Raw genomic sequence first — 17,605 nt, 5'->3', positions numbered from 1 at the left:
TATTACCAAGACTACTACTCAATGAACTCCGTTAAATGCAGAATAGTATCTGCTTCCTTGTTCTATTTATGTATACACAGTTAGATTAACCTGACAAGCAGAAGTATCTCATCTATATTCCTTGTATTCATACCATTGAGCCTCGGGTCTTGCAAACTAAACTATAAACAATATCAAGTTACACCAGAGCTGGATTTATCTTAATGAAATGATCGAGTATGAATGAAAAAGTTCCGGCATGACTAAAATGGGGAGAAAACGGTAGTATTTGTGTCAGCACACCTTTATTAATGTCCATCTGAGTGAAGCTACTGATGGGTCCCTTGACAGAAATCTGATCCAGGTTATCATTCTTTGACACCTGTATGCGTCCCACAGCTGGGTCTGTCTTCAGAATATATCGGAGTTTGGCATCGTCCGAATCCAGATCTGTCCCCTTTAAATGCTGGTCAGTGATTGTTGCGATGGAGCCTGTGTAGGAATAAAGAGAAGGAAAAGTCATACATTCAATTGTTCACTTAAGTCATCTTCTACGGCCCTGCTCACAATGCAACTTTTATACAAGTTTACCAGGTTAACCGGTTTCCTGGGTTTAATACACTTCAGGACTAATTCATTGATCAGCAACTGATAGCTTGGTTGGGCCTTATTTTTTAATTTATACAAATATTTTACCAGGAAATAAAACATCGGGGGCTATTCTAGTAGCTGAAAGTTTTTCCATGTCAACTTCCCGTTTTGACAAGGAAATATGTTGTGGAATAAAAATTGACGTTGCGTCTATTAAAATTTGCATTCTGTTGCGATTAAACAACCAATCCACGCAAATCAACGTAACATACATGGGGAGATCAATCAGCAAAACTACATTATATACACAGGACATTTTACAATTATTGATGGGGGTAATTAGCTCTTTATTAAATTTGGGAACCCCCTCCTAAACGATTACTAACCTGAATGTTGCATGCGAGACCCCACCCTGGGTTGCTATGGACATGAGCAGAGGAGCCTCGGGGAGAGTTTATGTTAAGTAATGTTTATTAAGTAATAGCATAGACCAGCCCCCTGTTTATTATGTTGTAAATAGGGACATTACCGTTAAGTTAGGACCCCCTAAATACAGAATGGAGCCCTGAAAAAGTGATAAAAAGGAACACGGCACGCCATAGAGGGCCTCAGGAAAGAGGGCTCTCAGGTGACAACGGATCAGCTCTAACCACGGATCTGCACCAATATTACTCAGCAGTCTGTGTGGAAGTGGCAGTTCACAATCAGGCACAAGGTACCAGGTCAAGCAATAAAGACATGCCAGGATTTCTGTAGGGACCCTGAATGATCGGATTAATAGAGATGATGGTTCCGAAGCAACAACTGGGACCAGGTCCTACATTTACTCAGAGACACTAAGCAAAAGTACCTTCATTGAAGTGTTAAGAGTGGGCACTGATGGAAGAACTGTATTCATGTATATTTGTTATAAAATACAGTACAATGTTATTAATATATGTATGAGCGGTCCGTGTCCATAGGGGAGAAAATAAATGACTGCTGTACTACAAAAGTTCCTGGCGCCCATTATTCTGCAACCCTGCTACCTCATCGCCCAGTTGTCTAAATCCAGCCCCTGAGCTAAAGTAACTCCATGTGGAGTAGACATATAATACATATCGATGTAATCTCAAAACCTCACAAAAAGCACCCAGCTCATAAAAAGTGTATCAAAAATATATTCAAAACAATTATCCAAAATGTATTCCAAAACATGAGCAATAAGAAACAGGGTTTCCCTCTCGCTCCTTCTGGAGGCAGAGTATTGCTCACAGACTCCCTGGTGTCTTTATGGGATGTGGCTCCTACGCTTCATGTTCTTCATGTGAAGACAAAGACCCTTTACTCTATCTCACCAGTTGACTTGCTGATACATGGTGGTAACGCATTAAAGTGGGAGACCCGGATAACGTCTCGGTGGGTGACAACTGTCCCACCCTACCCTCCACAAACAATAGACACCTAAAGGTGTTTTAAAATCACTTTTTAAAATGAGTTTATAAATGTAGTGAGTATACTAATCAGAAACTTGGAAGCAGCTGCACCCCCTCTAGCTTTCTCATTTTGTGTGATGTCACTGCGCTGTAAGCTGATTGCTCCTATGAATAGAAACCAAAATGGCTAAATGTGTGCTGCCAGGATAAACAGTGTCGACCGGGCACATTAAAAACATATGTGGCCAGGTCCCCTTGACTGCCTCACATACCTCCATTGCAGTTGGGAGGTTGTGGCTAGCGCGGGTGCCGCTGATGGGACGCGCCTGAACACCCGACGGGAGGCAGAGAGAGCGAGGGCAGTGTAGGGAGCACTCCGGTGCTCCGGAGGCTCCGCGGTGAGACGCTGGTGATGGCGTCACCATTTTAGGTGCTTCGCGAATGCGCAAGATCCAGCGCATGTGCAGTGGCAATACAGAAGGGCGGCCATTACACACAGGGCTCCGTGAGGGACAAAAATTCTCAGCAGCTCCCGGAGGTTGCCGCATCACATGCTGCTAGAGAGCCAATAAGGCTGCCAGTAGTCCCTGCACAAAATTGGATACATTTGGTGCACTGCAAAGACCACGCCAGTCGGAGCTTAGACACGGAAGGGTGAGGGTGTGCTCAGAGCGTCAGTGGCCCCTGAGCTAGGCCGAGACACCCTTATAGGTCCCAGCTAGGCCCCGACTCCCCCATAAGATTGTGGCTGCTTCAGGGACAAGCCCTTTAGATCTGTAGTGTCAGGGACACAGCGACAATGTACAGTACTTGTGGCCTGTGGTCTGGGCACAGACCATCACCGCAAGGCAAAGACTATTATGGTGGGACCCTCCAGCTGAATACCACCCCACGTAGAGGTGGACGCCATCGCTGACGGTGATGCCGTGGGATCAGACGGACCCCTGTCTTTAGTTGGCGATACAGGGTGCTGGAGCACCCGGCAGGTTTCACACAGTCTACAAGTGCACCAACTATATACTTTACTGTGGGCAGCGCTGTCACACACACTTAGGGTGGGAGAGACAATTAGGGCTGGACACTGGGGCCCCCTGCACCCGAGTATTGTTTTGGTATTGCATAACAGTGTACATATATGTTTGGTGTAATAGTATCACTTGTGCTAAGTATAAGTTGCATGTTCAGTAAACCTGTTTCCATACACTAAGTGTGTATTATTGTATTGGGTCCTGCAAAGGGGGTTATCTGGTACCACCCGGATCGTTCGCAGGTGGAGGCACTGTCACAGGAACCAACCAAGTACACCCCAGGCTCCCAGCAGTGGAGGTTCAGGCCTCCTCTGAGCCTACAGGTAAAGCGCACCACATCACACTTAGTAGCTGTCTCATCTCCCAGAGGGAGGGGAAGCAGCGCTACACATATTTATTCAAACATCATAAATCATCAAGAGCTCTTACTGTGTCATAATTAAATTAATATGTTGTCGTGCGCTCAGACGACCCTGCTTATAATTACCCTCATCGTTGCGTTCGGACATTTGATGATGAACAGAGACCCCTAGGTTTTTTTTTTGGAGGGGGGAGATGATTTAGATTTTTTTTTAATAGGATGTGTTCAGCTATAAAAAAAAAAAAAACTCCTCTATTTCATTTAAGGGTGATGACATTTATTTTGAGAAAGAGGTTTGCATCGTAAGTTGTTTGCGAAGAGATTATTATTTTTTTTTACAGTTAAAAAGCAACTGCCATTTTAACGATGTAATCCGTCAGGGACACTGTTTGTTAGTTTGTTTAACAAGTCTCCGCCATGGGACGCCCTGGTCTATAATTGCTCTGCAGCTCGGCACACACATTCTTCAGGGCTAATCATTAATCATATTAATTTATATGCTTTCCTCTAGTGTGTTCCTAGGATGTGGCCATGAGTGATTTGCTCACTCAGGATAAATGGGCATTTGCCCTTACAACGGGTAACATTTTAAGTACAAGGTTGTGCTTAATAACGTTTCTCAGTGGAACAATTTGACCTGAAAGTCTTAATAAACTCAGGACACAGCATTAAATCTGCAGTTCAAGCAATATCCTACAGCTGCGGCAGCCTTTATCCTAATGCGGCCGTAGCGGCGCAACTCAGATTGTAACGCCTGTATGCCCGCAGACCTGGCCATTCCCCAGTACTGAGGTGGGTAAGGGTATAACACGCATGCACAGCAGTGAGGGCGTGCCCGGAGTGTGGTAATGCGTTGCCGTGCCTGGTAAGAAAGGGTTAACGTAATACTTGCTGAGTCTGGGGTGCCAGAGGTCAGAGAGTAATGTCCGTGTGCCAGAGTTCAAGGGTTGGAGAAAGCAGCATAGTGATGTCCGTAAGCCAGAGTTCAAGGGCAGGAGAAGGTAGAGTAGTCAAATCCAAAGCAGTGCACAAGTTCAAACCAAGGGAATCCAAACAGGGGCAGGGACAGGAACCAGCGCTGAAATAGACAAGGGAGCTAGGCATAGACACTGCACACACAGGAGCTACAGCAAAGCTATGCAGAGCAATGACTGAGAGGACAGAGAGGGGTTATAAAGGAAGGAGGACCAATAGGGAAGAGAGGTGGAGCAGAGGCTTGAGTGAGAGTTTGCAGGGATAGGTCTGTGAGTGCAAACAAAGGGATGTGAGGCGCTACTATTAGAGGTCAGATACTCCTGACGAAGCTTGGTGACAGGCGAAACGCGTTGAGTGAACAGCAGCAGCATTGGTGTGTATCCTGAACCCCCTCTGAATCGTGTTTTACATCCAAATCGATCGCTCGAAAACCGGAAGTGACGCGATGGCCGAAACCGGAAGTGACGCGATGCGATCTCGCGATTTCGAGAGTGGAGCTGAAAGTGACCCAGAAGCTGCGCATCTTTATTTTATGTGTCTATGCACATTGTGCAAAATGTGAGTGCAAATCATATTGCCTTATAAATGTTATTTACTGTATGGTGAAACATGCAATGTTGCACTAAGAGTGTCATCTCTTTCATTGAGGGTATATCCTGTTGAAGTTTGGCATCTCTCATCTAGCAAGTCTTCCACATCATTTTCATATTGCTGGCATTTTTTTGTGAAAATGTGAGTCCCCATTTGCTATTTTTTCCAATTGTTTTTTCTTGTTGAATAAACTACACTATATATATTTTTTTCTCCACATACGGTGACACCTGCGCTTCCCACAAGTCTTCTACCTATCGGTCTGAGAGAGCAGGGGAGGAGACAGGGAAATAATCAAGGGAAATAGCTTGTAAGCCACGGGGGCGAAGCTAGAGTTTAGGGGCGGCAAATAACTGGAGCGGGTGCGCGCGCCTTCTGTAAGTGTGTTATGCGCGTGCACCGCGCGTGTCACAGGGCGCAAGGAACGCACCGCTGGGGGGATGCTCGGCACCGGAGGCGGAAGGGAAGGAGAGGCGGAGGAGCCAGGAAATGTAAGGGCTAGGGAGACAGGTGTACGCCGAGGGGTGCTGGTACCGCGGAGGGTAGCAAGTGACTGGGAACGTGCACGCGCAGTGCGGGAGCCGCGCACGTGACCCGAACGCGCGTCAGGGCATGCAAACCGCGCCGCGGAGGAGCGACCGCGAGAGAAGGAAGGGAGAGAGTGAGAACGCAGGAAAGAGGGGCGATTGAAGTCGTGGGAACAGAGGTGACAGGGACACGCTGGGAAGCGTGAGTCCCCCGATCCGTTACACAGATGCAGTATATATATTTTTTTTTCCGGAATATGTTCCGGTATTTTAGCGCTCGTAATATTAGAATATTCATAGCGCTGTCTGCAATACTGCAATACCGTCTAAAAACTCATGTGGGCGTTCGCGAGCTGTTGTCTTCAAAGTCTAATGCTGTAGCAGTCAAATCTACGTCAGTACACAGTCTGCGTGTGCGCGCGCAGTAATTGTAAATTTGCATATTTATAAATGCATGTATGTCTCATTTGAACATTGTTGAAACGCATAGGCGTGTGCTGTAACAGTATCACATTTTGGCGTATATAGCGCTCTTCCCTCGCTCGCCCTCGCACACACACACAGGATAATGTACTGCACTGCAGTATTTCAACTTCTTATCTACAGTACACCTCTCCCACGCCATTCCTTTGAACGGATGGCTTCCTGGTTTCAATCACATTCCTGTCATCACATTCCTGCGTGTATAACGTTCAGTTTTGATTTACTGTATTCTTCTGTGTTGATTATTAATGCTCATTGAGGGAAAAAAAGTTCAAGAGTGACCAAAAAAAAAAAAATATTTACACTTTACTATTGTTGGCTTTGAGTCACCTCTCTGCGCCTGCATGTAATCCTCTTTAGGAAGGGAGTTGTAGTTGATTATTACTGCGCATGCGTGAATTGCTTGCGAAGTTCAAGAGTGACCAAAAAAAAAAAAATTATCGTCATTTTTTATTATTATTTTCTCAACATGTTCCTGCCTCAACCATCTTGACATTACGATATTCAATCTGTGCTGTAGCTTTTGACTGTGACACTGTGCGTTTGACTGCACATGATTGATTTGTGTGATTTTTATGTATTTGGGGGTGTGGGGATCAAATTATGATGACCTGTCTGTTGAAAATATGTCATGTCTTTGAACTACAGTACAGCTAATCCTTCATGCAGCTTTACCCTCCTCCCCCACGCACACACACACAAGGCTCGCTCAAGGATTTGAACCTCTTATCGACACCTCTACAAAACCATTCATTAATTTTCCTATTGTTGGCTTTGAGTCACCTCTCTGCGCCTGCGTGTAATGCTCTTTGGGAAGAGAGCTGTAGTCACCTCTCTATAATCCTCTTTGGGAAGGGAGCTAGCTGATGATTACTGCACATGACTCACCCATCCCCCCCCCCAACCCTTTGAGGCGTTGTTTAGGGTAACGCGTGTGATAATCCCTTCTCGAATTTGATATGTAAATCTGATTTGCACAGCACTGTGAAATTGAGAGTTAAAAAAAACATAATCTGATTCATGTTTTTGATGCAGTAAATTACAAATTTTTGGCATTCTTTCTTTTTCTTTGGTGTAGGGGGGGAGGTGTCAATGATTATGATTATCATGAATGTAAAGAAATATTTATTTTATTTTATGAGGAACAAAAAATACAAATATACAAATAATCAAGAATAATACAAAATGCAGTCTTTATTCAGTTCTTCTGTCAGTTGAAAATTGAGGGCCGGTGGATAATCATGAATAATGCACATTGATCATAATATTAATTAATAATATATAATAATATATATAATAATATAAAATTTTCCGTCTTTATCTTCTTCCTCATTCTGTGTAGTTCATTGAGAGAGGGGAGGTTTTGTGTAAATCATGACTGCACTTTAGATACACTTTACTGTACACATAGTTTACAAAATGTACACATGATACCCACCCCCTCTTCCCTTTCCATCCTTTTTGTCTCTGAAAAGACAAGAAAAGAAAAAATTAGAGCAGGTAGATGCATATCATGGCATTGTGTACTGAATAGCTACTTCATATTGGACTACAGTATGCAGTTAGTACTGTCAAACTAGTCTATACTGGAACTACTGTATACTGTAACTACTGTTAAATACTTTGTAACCAGATGGCTAGTGCTGCTCTCAGGAAAAAAAAAAAATCTGTGCCATACTTACCTGTATCATACAGTACTGTACTTGGTGTGCCTGTACTTACCATACTACCTTCCTGATGCTTGCCCATTACGCTTGATCACAATGGGCAACACAGTCGCAATATGGTCAATATATTTACTGCATCGTTCCACGGTGAGTACATCGTTCCAAAAACTCATTATGCCTTGCGCCAACTCATCCTTTTGGAGGGTTTCACGACTTTTCGGATATGATCCTTCAGCTGATGCCAGACCATTTCGATAGGATTGAAGTCTGGCAATCTGTCACTGGAGGGGGAAAAAAAGGACAATTAGCTAAAGAGATACACAGTAAAACAGTGGTAAAAAATGAGACACGGTTACCGCACTTACTCCGCTGTCGTCTTCACCCAGTTGATACCACGCTCAAGAATATGCGCTGTTGACGCGGTGTGCTTCGGATCGTTGTCCTGGTAGAAACGGTGACCATCTGGGAAGTCACGTGTGATGTATTCCACAATCTCAGTGTAGGCGGACACTCACAGAGGTATGCAAGGGAGTCTGGTTATAGTGAAATTAAATAAGGCTTTTTATTGCGCCTGTTTCCTTAACATCAGGAAACCATCCAAACAAGGGGTAAACAAAGCTTCCATTCACTTGGGAGTATTTCTAGTGAAATACTACTGTATGCAGTCCACACTCCCTTTAGATAAGCATGTCTCCCAGCCCCAAACATACAGCATGAAAATAAGCAGATATATAAAGTCTCATAAATGAAAGTCTTATCTGTTCCTTGTGGTTTGGAGGGAAAATCTTCTCTGTTCCTGCGTTGCTACCTTTCCTCAGGTTTTGTCAGCATTCAGGTTTAAAAGTTTCCCCTGTGTCTTGAAAGCAGCTCTGCTGTTTCATCTGGCAGGGCTCAAGACAAGTTGTGAGAGTCAAGGACAATCCCTGCTCTGTCTCCAAGTTCAGCTCAGGTGTGAGCTAAGGAGTCTCACTTCCTGTCCCAAAAGACAGGCTTTTCTAAGCAATCTAATCAGGCAGGTGGTGTTTGTTAATTGACTACCAGCAGTTAACCACCACACTGCTGGATTAGAGGCACATTACCTGAACAGGGATAACTCCCCAGTTACACTCAGGCACAATTTGCTCTTGGAAAAAAGTTTTATTCATGATTCCTATAACAAGAAAAGAAAAGTGCTCAAAAAACTGCACACTAGTACAGTACAGTGCATAAGGCAAAAGCATGTGACTTATTTTACCTTCAAAGATGACAATGCATCCTGATCCACACCTAGAGATGGCACCCCACACATGCATCACACATGCATCTTCACTGGGTGTTTTGGACGCGGTTTCATAGATATGCGACCTTTTTTGTGGAATGCAAAGGGGGCAAATCTCTCCAGCGATACAGTAGACTCGTCAGTGAAGATGCAATCCTGGAAAGTTTCTCCACTGTCGATCCATGCCTGGGCCAGGACCACTCTCTTGATCTTGTTAACGTCCCTTATCATAGGGTACGCTTTGTAATGACAAGGAATAATTTTATAGGTACAGTACAGTTTCTTAAACAACACTTTAACCACCTCTACTGTCCAGTACTAACCTCACACGTCCATATTTCCACCCAATTCTGCGTCTCATCTTCTGTATTCTGGTCTAGGATATAGTGAGATTGCGATTTTGCATCAGATTGTATTTGACCCTTAAGGCACTCTTCTCATCATTCTCTTCACTTATTTTGTCGACCAGAAGAGTTGTCTCCCTACAGTGTACAGAAAAACAACAATCCGGTAAGTTACAGTGCAGTAGGCCACAAGTACAGCACATAATTTACAGTAAACAATAATACATGCAGCAATAAAAACAATAATAGATAGATATACTATATTATATAGTAATATAAATAAACAGAAATAACCATAATGTAAGATAGATCTATACCATATAGTTATATTTATATGCAGCAATATAAACAATAATAGATAGATATACTATATTATATAGTAATATAAATAAACAGAAATAACCATAATTTTAGATAGATCTATACTATATACTGTAGTTATATTTATATGCAGCAATATAAACAATAATAGATAGATAGATATACTACTGTATATTATATAGTTATATAAATAAACAGAAATAACCATAATGTTAGATAGATCTATACTATACAGTATAGTTATATTTATATGCAGCAATATAAACCATAATAGATAGATATACTATATAGTAATATAAATATACTTACGTGTTAGTTACCGTTGGTGTCCTCGTGCGTTGTTTGGTCTTTCCGTGTGCATGATAGCACACGGTGGTTGATGGCACAACGAGGCCAGAAGCAGCTAACCAGCGTTGGATATCTGCAATTCGTTGTCCGCTCGTGTACATCTCCTTAATTCTCATGCTGAGATTCTTTGAAATGTTTTTAACAGGCATTGCTGCAAGTAGAAAGAAATACAAACACAAGAATGTATACTCGATGTTTAGTCGATGTGTATTCAATGTGCAGTGAATCCACAAAATGGATGGTGTATTTATATGTTAATGACTCACATTAGAGTACGCCCACTTTTAACACCTGTACCTCATCGCCATGCATAAAAGGTTACACAATTTGCATAGCCCACCACTCGATGATCTGTATCTGAACTTTACCTTGTCCAGATACTGCATTGTGCCATATGCTTCCATGGATCAACCCCGATTCTACGGACGCAGGAACCCACTCGCCTCTGCCGTGCCTGTCACACAGAAAAAGCGAAATGCATGAGCCATTTCCAAGCCAAGGCCAAAGCGAAAGGCTAAGGCTAATAAAGAAAACCTTCTGCTGACCCCAAAGGCTAAGGGTTTTAATACATGTATGCCTTATTATGTCAAGAAGAAATTCGGTGATGTACACTCAAGGCAAAACAAATGGCAGCCATCCCATCGAACCCGCAGGCCACTTCCTCGATTACACTTCGACGACTCTGCCGCTGCTATCCCGGAAATCCACAGCCCATCTTCTCCACTACTCGTCCACGACGCTGCCGCTGGTCTCCCGGAAATCCACAGGTCACTTTCTCCATTACGCTTAGACGACTCTGCCGCTTCTCTCCCGGAAATCCACAGGTCACTTTCTCCATCCCTTTTCGACGACGCTGCCACTTCTCTCCCGGAAATCCACAGGTCACCTCCTCCATCCTTCTTCGATGACGCTGCCGCTTCTCTCCAGGGAACCCCCATCTCATCCTCCGTAGCACCCATCCACCCAGATGTCCACAGCACCCAATGCACAAGATCCAGCTCGTTAGACCGCATGCTGAATGGGTTAAGTGTCGATATCCCCGGGAACTCTACTATGCTGGTAAAGATAGATCTTCTTTTAGAGACCATGCTAAATATGGATCAACGGATGGAGAAGATGGATCAATGGATGTTGAAGATAGAGACTGACATAGCGGGGATACATAATTTGCTCAGAGTTCATGCCCCTGTATCTCCGACGCCGGAGCAGGAGGGTGGCATGGATGGGATGAATGGGACCTTCAACCTTCCATCACCAAGCGCACCCCCTCCACCAGAAGAATATGTGTACATGTATGCCGTTGACGAGGATGACATGACAACCCCGTCAAGACCACGGCAGGAGACAACACGGCGACCAAGACAGGAGGAAAGCATCCTCCCAGACAACCTACCCTCGCCCGCCGCCACAAGCACACTGGCTCCCAGAAGCACACCTGCTCCCAGAATCCAACCCACCTTCCTGAAAATTTAAGGAGGACTAATGTGGAGGAATTGCGGCGCTATTTTTCAATTTCAGATCCTGTAATGAAAATTGTGAGAGACTCCATTAATGGCATTTTGCGTCATACAAGGCATCGGCCCTGGAAGGACAATCTGGTGGGGATCGAATTTGCGTGACTGTTCAAATGTTGTTGATTTTTTGACTTGTTGCTTGTTTTGACTTGTATTAATAAAGACATGTTTTTTACTAACACCATACTGTTGTGCTGTAAATGTTTTGACTTTCTGTACTTTAATAAAGGAGATGTTGCATGTTTTAAATTTTATTAATAAAGAAATGTTTTTACTTACACAAGACCTGCACAACTCCAGTCCTCGAGGGCCGCAAACAGGCTCGGTTTTCAAGATACTGGGCCTGTTTGCGGCCCTCGAGGACTGGAGTTGTGCAGGCCTGACTTACTGTAATGTACACCATCCTACTGTAAATGTTTTGACTTTCTGTACTTTAATAAAGGAGATGTTGCGTGTTTTAACTTGTATTAATAAAGAAATGTTTTTTACTAACACCATACTGTTGTGCTGTAAATGTTTTGACTTTATGTACATAAATGTTTTTACTAGCAGTACACCATACACCTGTAAATGTTTTGAATTGCTGTACACTTTTTGTACTTAGTCCACCAATAAAAGAAAATATTGATTTGTTTTAAATTGTTCCATTGTCTCCTTTTATACTGTAACTAAATACAGTGTTTCTAGAACTTACAGTACAGTACTGTCCAGGCATACTGTACTGTATACTGTAGGCATGCTCAGTACTGTACATCACAAGAGTATTAAAACAATACATGCTGTACGGGTAGTAGAATACACATATGTACTGGAATACATGTAGAATAAATGCATACTTTTTATTTTTCGTGTTTATTATACAGTATATACTGCACCGACACACTTTATTCGAGCAAATACCCAGTATGTACCTGGCAGATACCTGGAATGCGCCGCTCCTCACCTCTGACAAGCCCCGTTGCGTTTGCCTTCCCAGCCTGGGTTCATGCCTGGCTGACGGGCGGCTGATCTGTTAAATGATAATGATTAGGATTTAATAGGCTGCAATGCTTCGCGTGTCTACCAGATGGCATAAATTCATGAATTGTAATGCAGTATATATATATATATACTGTGCAGTATTGCAGCCAGCGGGAATAAAATGCTTCAATCCCTGCATGGAAAATACCTCAATGCACTCGGGCAGAAAACAGTCACAAACCTCAATACACCCGGGTATACCCGAATTCGTGGGACTAGCCGAGCTCGAATAAAGTGTGTCGCCAGTGTATATAAAAAAGTATTGTATATGGTCTGAAAACAACAGCATACTGTTTCAGGTTTTCTATGAAGCTCTCAGTTACAGTATTCTATCCTAATCAATAATAACGGCCACTAAACTGTTGACTCCGGTACGTGGTTTTTTAAATCCGATTCAGCAATGTGCAGGCATTGTTACACAAAGCAATATTATCCATCGAAATCCCTCCATGTGCCGTTTTCCGCATGAGATGACAAAGTTTTATTTTGTAAGAAAAAACAAAAGTAAAAGTTTTACTGTATTGTTCAGACTGTCCCCTAAAGAAGTTCCCACAGTCAGTCTCACCAATAATTTTCTCGGGGGGCGTCTCCTGTTCACATGCGCATGCGCCTACTGTAGATGTGATGACACGCATATGCGTTTCAAGAAGGTTCCAATGCGCATGCGCCTAGCTTTCCACCTATTGTTCAGTATCTACTGTAGAAGCTGCTCAGCCAATGATAATGCTTACAGGAGAATCGCTTGACTGTGCATTGATATTGATATTTCAAATACAGAATAAAATACGGCAACATTACTCACCATAGACTTTGCCAATCAGCTGGCGCCGAGCCACTGCCAGTCCCGTATTCTCGATTATACACGTAGCTGACAGGTGACAGCGAGACTACTACACCTGTAGTCAGCTGATGAGGCTGGAAATCGCTTAGGTACATGCAAGCTTGCTGGAATCTGTACGCAAAATCCGGCTCAGGCTGCAGGTATCCGGGCGGGGACAGACAGCAAGGGTTGCCGGTCACCAGGTTTTCACTGACGGTCGGACCGTTATTGGAAGCTGGCGCTGTCGCTGGCGCATTGCTTGCCAGCAACTGACGTTTCTTAGTTGGTTTTAACATGACCTTTCGCCTTTTGAAGTCTCCATGATCAAAGGTACGGGAAAAATCTGGTGCTATACACCAATACCCTCCAATAACACCGGGATCAATACGAAAAAAACACGGATCGATACATAACTTTTTCCTTATTGCACGCTTCCACACATGAGCATCTGGCGAAAATTTGTAAAAGTCATAGTTTTCGATAAAATACTGATAAATTTGACCAACTGTTGCCATCTTATCATCTGTTGCATTAATCGCGGCCCATATCCAATACGCGTACATCATATCGGGTTTTTGGTACACGGACTGCAGCGGTGCACTCATCTCGGAACTCTCAGGACAATAGAACACCAGACACTGCGCATTTAGTTTTTAATATGAAAAGCCTACTGCACCGACACACTTTATTCGAGCAAATACCCAGTATGTACCTGGCAGATACCTGGAATGCGCCGCTCCTCACCTCTGACAAGCCCCGTTGCGTTTGCCTTCCCAGCCTGGGTTCATGCCTGGCTGACGGGCGGCTGATCTGTTAAATGATAATGATTAGGATTTAATAGGCTGCAATGCTTCGCGTGTCTACCAGATGGCATAAATTCATGAATTGTAATGCAGTATATATATATATACTGTGCAGTATTGCAGCCAGCGGGAATAAAATGCTTCAATCCCTGCCTGGAAAATAACCCAATGCACTCGGGCAGAAAACAGTCACAAACCTCAATACACCCGGGTATACCCGAATTCGTGGGACTAGCCGAGCTCGAATAAAGTGTGTCGCCAGTGTAAATTGATACATTATTGTAACTTCTTCAGTACCAAGGTCAATTTACAATAGACCACTGTGGTATTTTTTTAAACACCTGCAAGTCGACACATTACTGAAGCGCATGCGCATTACAATTCATGAATATCTGCCACCTGGCGGATACGCGAAGAATTGCAACCAATTAAATCCGAACCATTATCAATAAACACATCAATAAACACATCAACCGCGGGGGACGCCGGCATGAATGCAACATGAATGCGGCATGAACGCTGTGAAGTGCGTGGCATTCGGAAAAAATCCCCGAAAAAATTCGGAGATGTCAGAGAATAAAAGGGGCCGCGGCTGTACATGTGTGTGATTTTTTAATAAATCAGTTCTGTACTATGAGAAAATACTGGCAGCATTTTTTTTTTTAAACAAACATTTTTAAAGACATTTTGAATGTATTCTAATGTAACAAGCATTTACGTTTCTATACTAACCATTTACAAAGTCACGTCCCCTTCCCCTTCTGAGGAAAGCTCTAGCACCCCCATTTTGCCCTCTCTCTAGCAGTGCACCAATTGTATCGAGTGACTGCCTGTCACATGATCTTCCACACAGAACTTTGCATCTTGGATCCTCTTCTGCAGCACTAGCACATGACCCCATGCCAACATTTGACACCGTACTAAGGTAAGGGGGGCGGGGGGCGGCTCGAGCACCCGGGGAGACAACAAAAGTTTGCGCACCCCCGGTCTATAGGATCCAAAGAGCAACAAAACCAGGGCAAAACTAACGTAAAGCATCTTGTCTGTATGTATGTATGGCTTTAGTTCTATAGCGCCATCTATGTGCATAGCACATCACAGCAGTAATACACGTGACGTAATAATATAACAGATAAAAGGAATAAGAGCTTCAGACATAAAATACAATTTTCACCAAATGCATCAACAAAAAACCTACAGTAGTTTCCCTCCCCACTTGTGCAGCCTGGAGATTAGATAGATGATAAACGACCCTAAGAGTGTCCAAGAACCTCAGACTGGATAAACAGCATATTATGATTTTTATTGTCCAGGTTCAATGCACCAATAACCAGCATGTATGATACATGCTATGGAGTGGTTAATACACAGATGTAGCAGGCACTATTACACGCGTTAACAACTATGGGGCTCACAAATAACGCAATAAATATGGCATGTGATGGAAATACGCCATGTGTTATGATTTGTTTCAATGGAGATGCGTTAAATACCTTGCTAGCGTTGCAACATAATGCATTAACGGGTGCGGTAAAAGCTGCTACATACATCTGTATGTGTTACACATTGCCATGAAGTACAGTACTGATACCTGCTGAGATCTGCAGGCCTCTGTTTATGGCCAGCCTTGGAGGCTCTTTCCTCTGTAACTCTATAGAGATTTCCACCTTCCCAGTCTCAGTGTAGTGGCCGTCTGAGAGTGAGAACCTGAATTCGTCTGACCGCACAGCCACACTCTCGGGTATGTATACAATCAGCTCGTCTTCAACGTTCTGGTATGTGAAGGAGGAACCCTGGGACAGGACACGACCATTATCCAGGGGTTCCGAGTAGAACTGCCTCCTGCGTAGCTGGCCTGGGTGAGGGGGAAAGATGGACATCTTGACAAATTACCTGTAACATTTATTGGGGATGACAAATAAAAGATACACAAAACATAAAATATTGATCACACAATAGCCCTAAACCCTGCAGATTTCCATTGCCTTGCTACATAATTCAAGAACATGAAAGCACATTTTATTTTAATGGATGAGGGATTACCGCACTCTCTAGTGAATAGCAGAACACACATTTATATTCTATAGTACGGCCATTCTTATTTCTCAGGAAAGTCAGCTTTGGTTTAAATTTCATAAAACACTGCTTTAATATTTCATGTGTTTGCAAATGTTTGGATTGTTTAATATCTGATAACAACACTTTAGCTACAAGACGTCTCTGCACCACATTGTGCAAAACAAAATACATTTCTATAAAAGAGTTATACAAGTGCATACAGTATTTATACACGCATTACATCATTTAGGCACATCATACCATGGACAGGGGCTTTTGTTACAATGAAAATGAGCTCATTATCTGGTGTATCAATGTCTTGCACACTTAAACATGTATTTCTTATCACTGCTCCTGCGTTGTCGTGAACTCTTAAAGGAAGTACAGAAATCTGTGGCGGTTCATCATTCTTCCCCTAAAAATAACAAAATATAGTAATTAACATTAATATGTTAACGTATGGTAAGCAGCAAGTTATTTTATGTCATTACACTGGCGACACACTTTATTCGAGCTCGGCTAGTTCCACGAATTCGGGTATACCCGGGTGTATTGAGGTTTGTGACTGTTTTCTGCCCGAGTGCATTGAGGTATTTTCCAGGCAGGGATTGAAGCATTTTATTCCCGCTGGCTGCAATACTGCACAGTATATATATATATATACTGCATTACAATTCATGAATTTATGCCATCTGGTAGACACGCGAAGCATTGCAGCCTATTAAATCCTAATCATTATCATTTAACAGATCAGCCGCCCGTCAGCCAGGCATGAACCCAGGCTGGGAAGGCAAACGCAACGGGGCTTGTCAGAGGTGAGGAGTGGCGCATTCCAGGTATCTGCCAGGTACATACTGGGTATTTGCTCGAATAAAGTGTGTCGGTGCAGTATTAATGTTCTGGAAAATAGTCCCATTCAACTTTGCGAAAGAGAAGAGCGAAACCTTTTTAAGAGATTTGCCTAAAGGCGAAGAGTTCGTCATCAAAATGCTTACTAAAAACTTGACTCACGTCTTTGCTAAGAGGGTAATAACGCATGATTCATCCATTTGGCACAAGGATACAGGTATCCAGGGCCGCCAACAGGGGGGGGTCTGCCGGGGTTGGCGTCCTGGGCCCCATGATTTCTGTTGGCGGCCCTGCAGGTATCTATGGGAAACATCACACTGGTGATTTTTTTCTCACCTGTACTCTTTGTACTATGAAAAGTGAGTCTTCCTACTGGTTACAAATAATAGTAATAATGAAGGATTTACATCTATTCTCGCTACTGGAGATGTTTGTCACTCCTATAAAAAAAGCTTTCTATCTCTAACAAGCGCAGACATCCTTACTTTCATTTTGAAAGTGTCAATAATGTTATTCAGACCAATGAGCGTGAGAAAGCAAGGAGATGTGATGGACGCCATATGCTGGAAAAATACAAATAGCTTCATAGACATAAGATCGAAGGTCCCATGTGAAGCAACTGAACATTTTGAAGGAACACTATATTTTCTTAT

The 17,605-nt window shown here is 43.1% G+C and overlaps 1 protein-coding gene across 2 annotated transcripts in view; it reads right to left on the bottom strand.

The window, feature by feature from the left end:
- FRAS1 (Fraser extracellular matrix complex subunit 1) overlaps window positions 1-17,605 on the bottom strand; it is a 431,436-nt gene that overhangs the window by 67,774 nt on the left and 346,057 nt on the right. For both annotated transcript variants that reach the window (XM_075606876.1, XM_075606883.1), the window contains 3 exons: window positions 16,365-16,518; window positions 15,637-15,900; window positions 283-471 (listed from right to left, as the gene is read on the bottom strand). In XM_075606876.1, coding sequence (XP_075462991.1) covers window positions 283-471; window positions 15,637-15,900; window positions 16,365-16,518 — 607 coding nt within the window. The remainder of the gene's footprint in view (window positions 1-282; window positions 472-15,636; window positions 15,901-16,364; window positions 16,519-17,605) is intronic.

Source organism: Ascaphus truei, chromosome 1, assembly GCF_040206685.1.
Source record: "Ascaphus truei isolate aAscTru1 chromosome 1, aAscTru1.hap1, whole genome shotgun sequence".
Taxonomy (NCBI): domain Eukaryota; kingdom Metazoa; phylum Chordata; class Amphibia; order Anura; family Ascaphidae; genus Ascaphus; species Ascaphus truei.
Note: the sequence above shows the minus strand (reverse complement) of the source record. Positions and strands in the feature narration are given on the sequence as shown.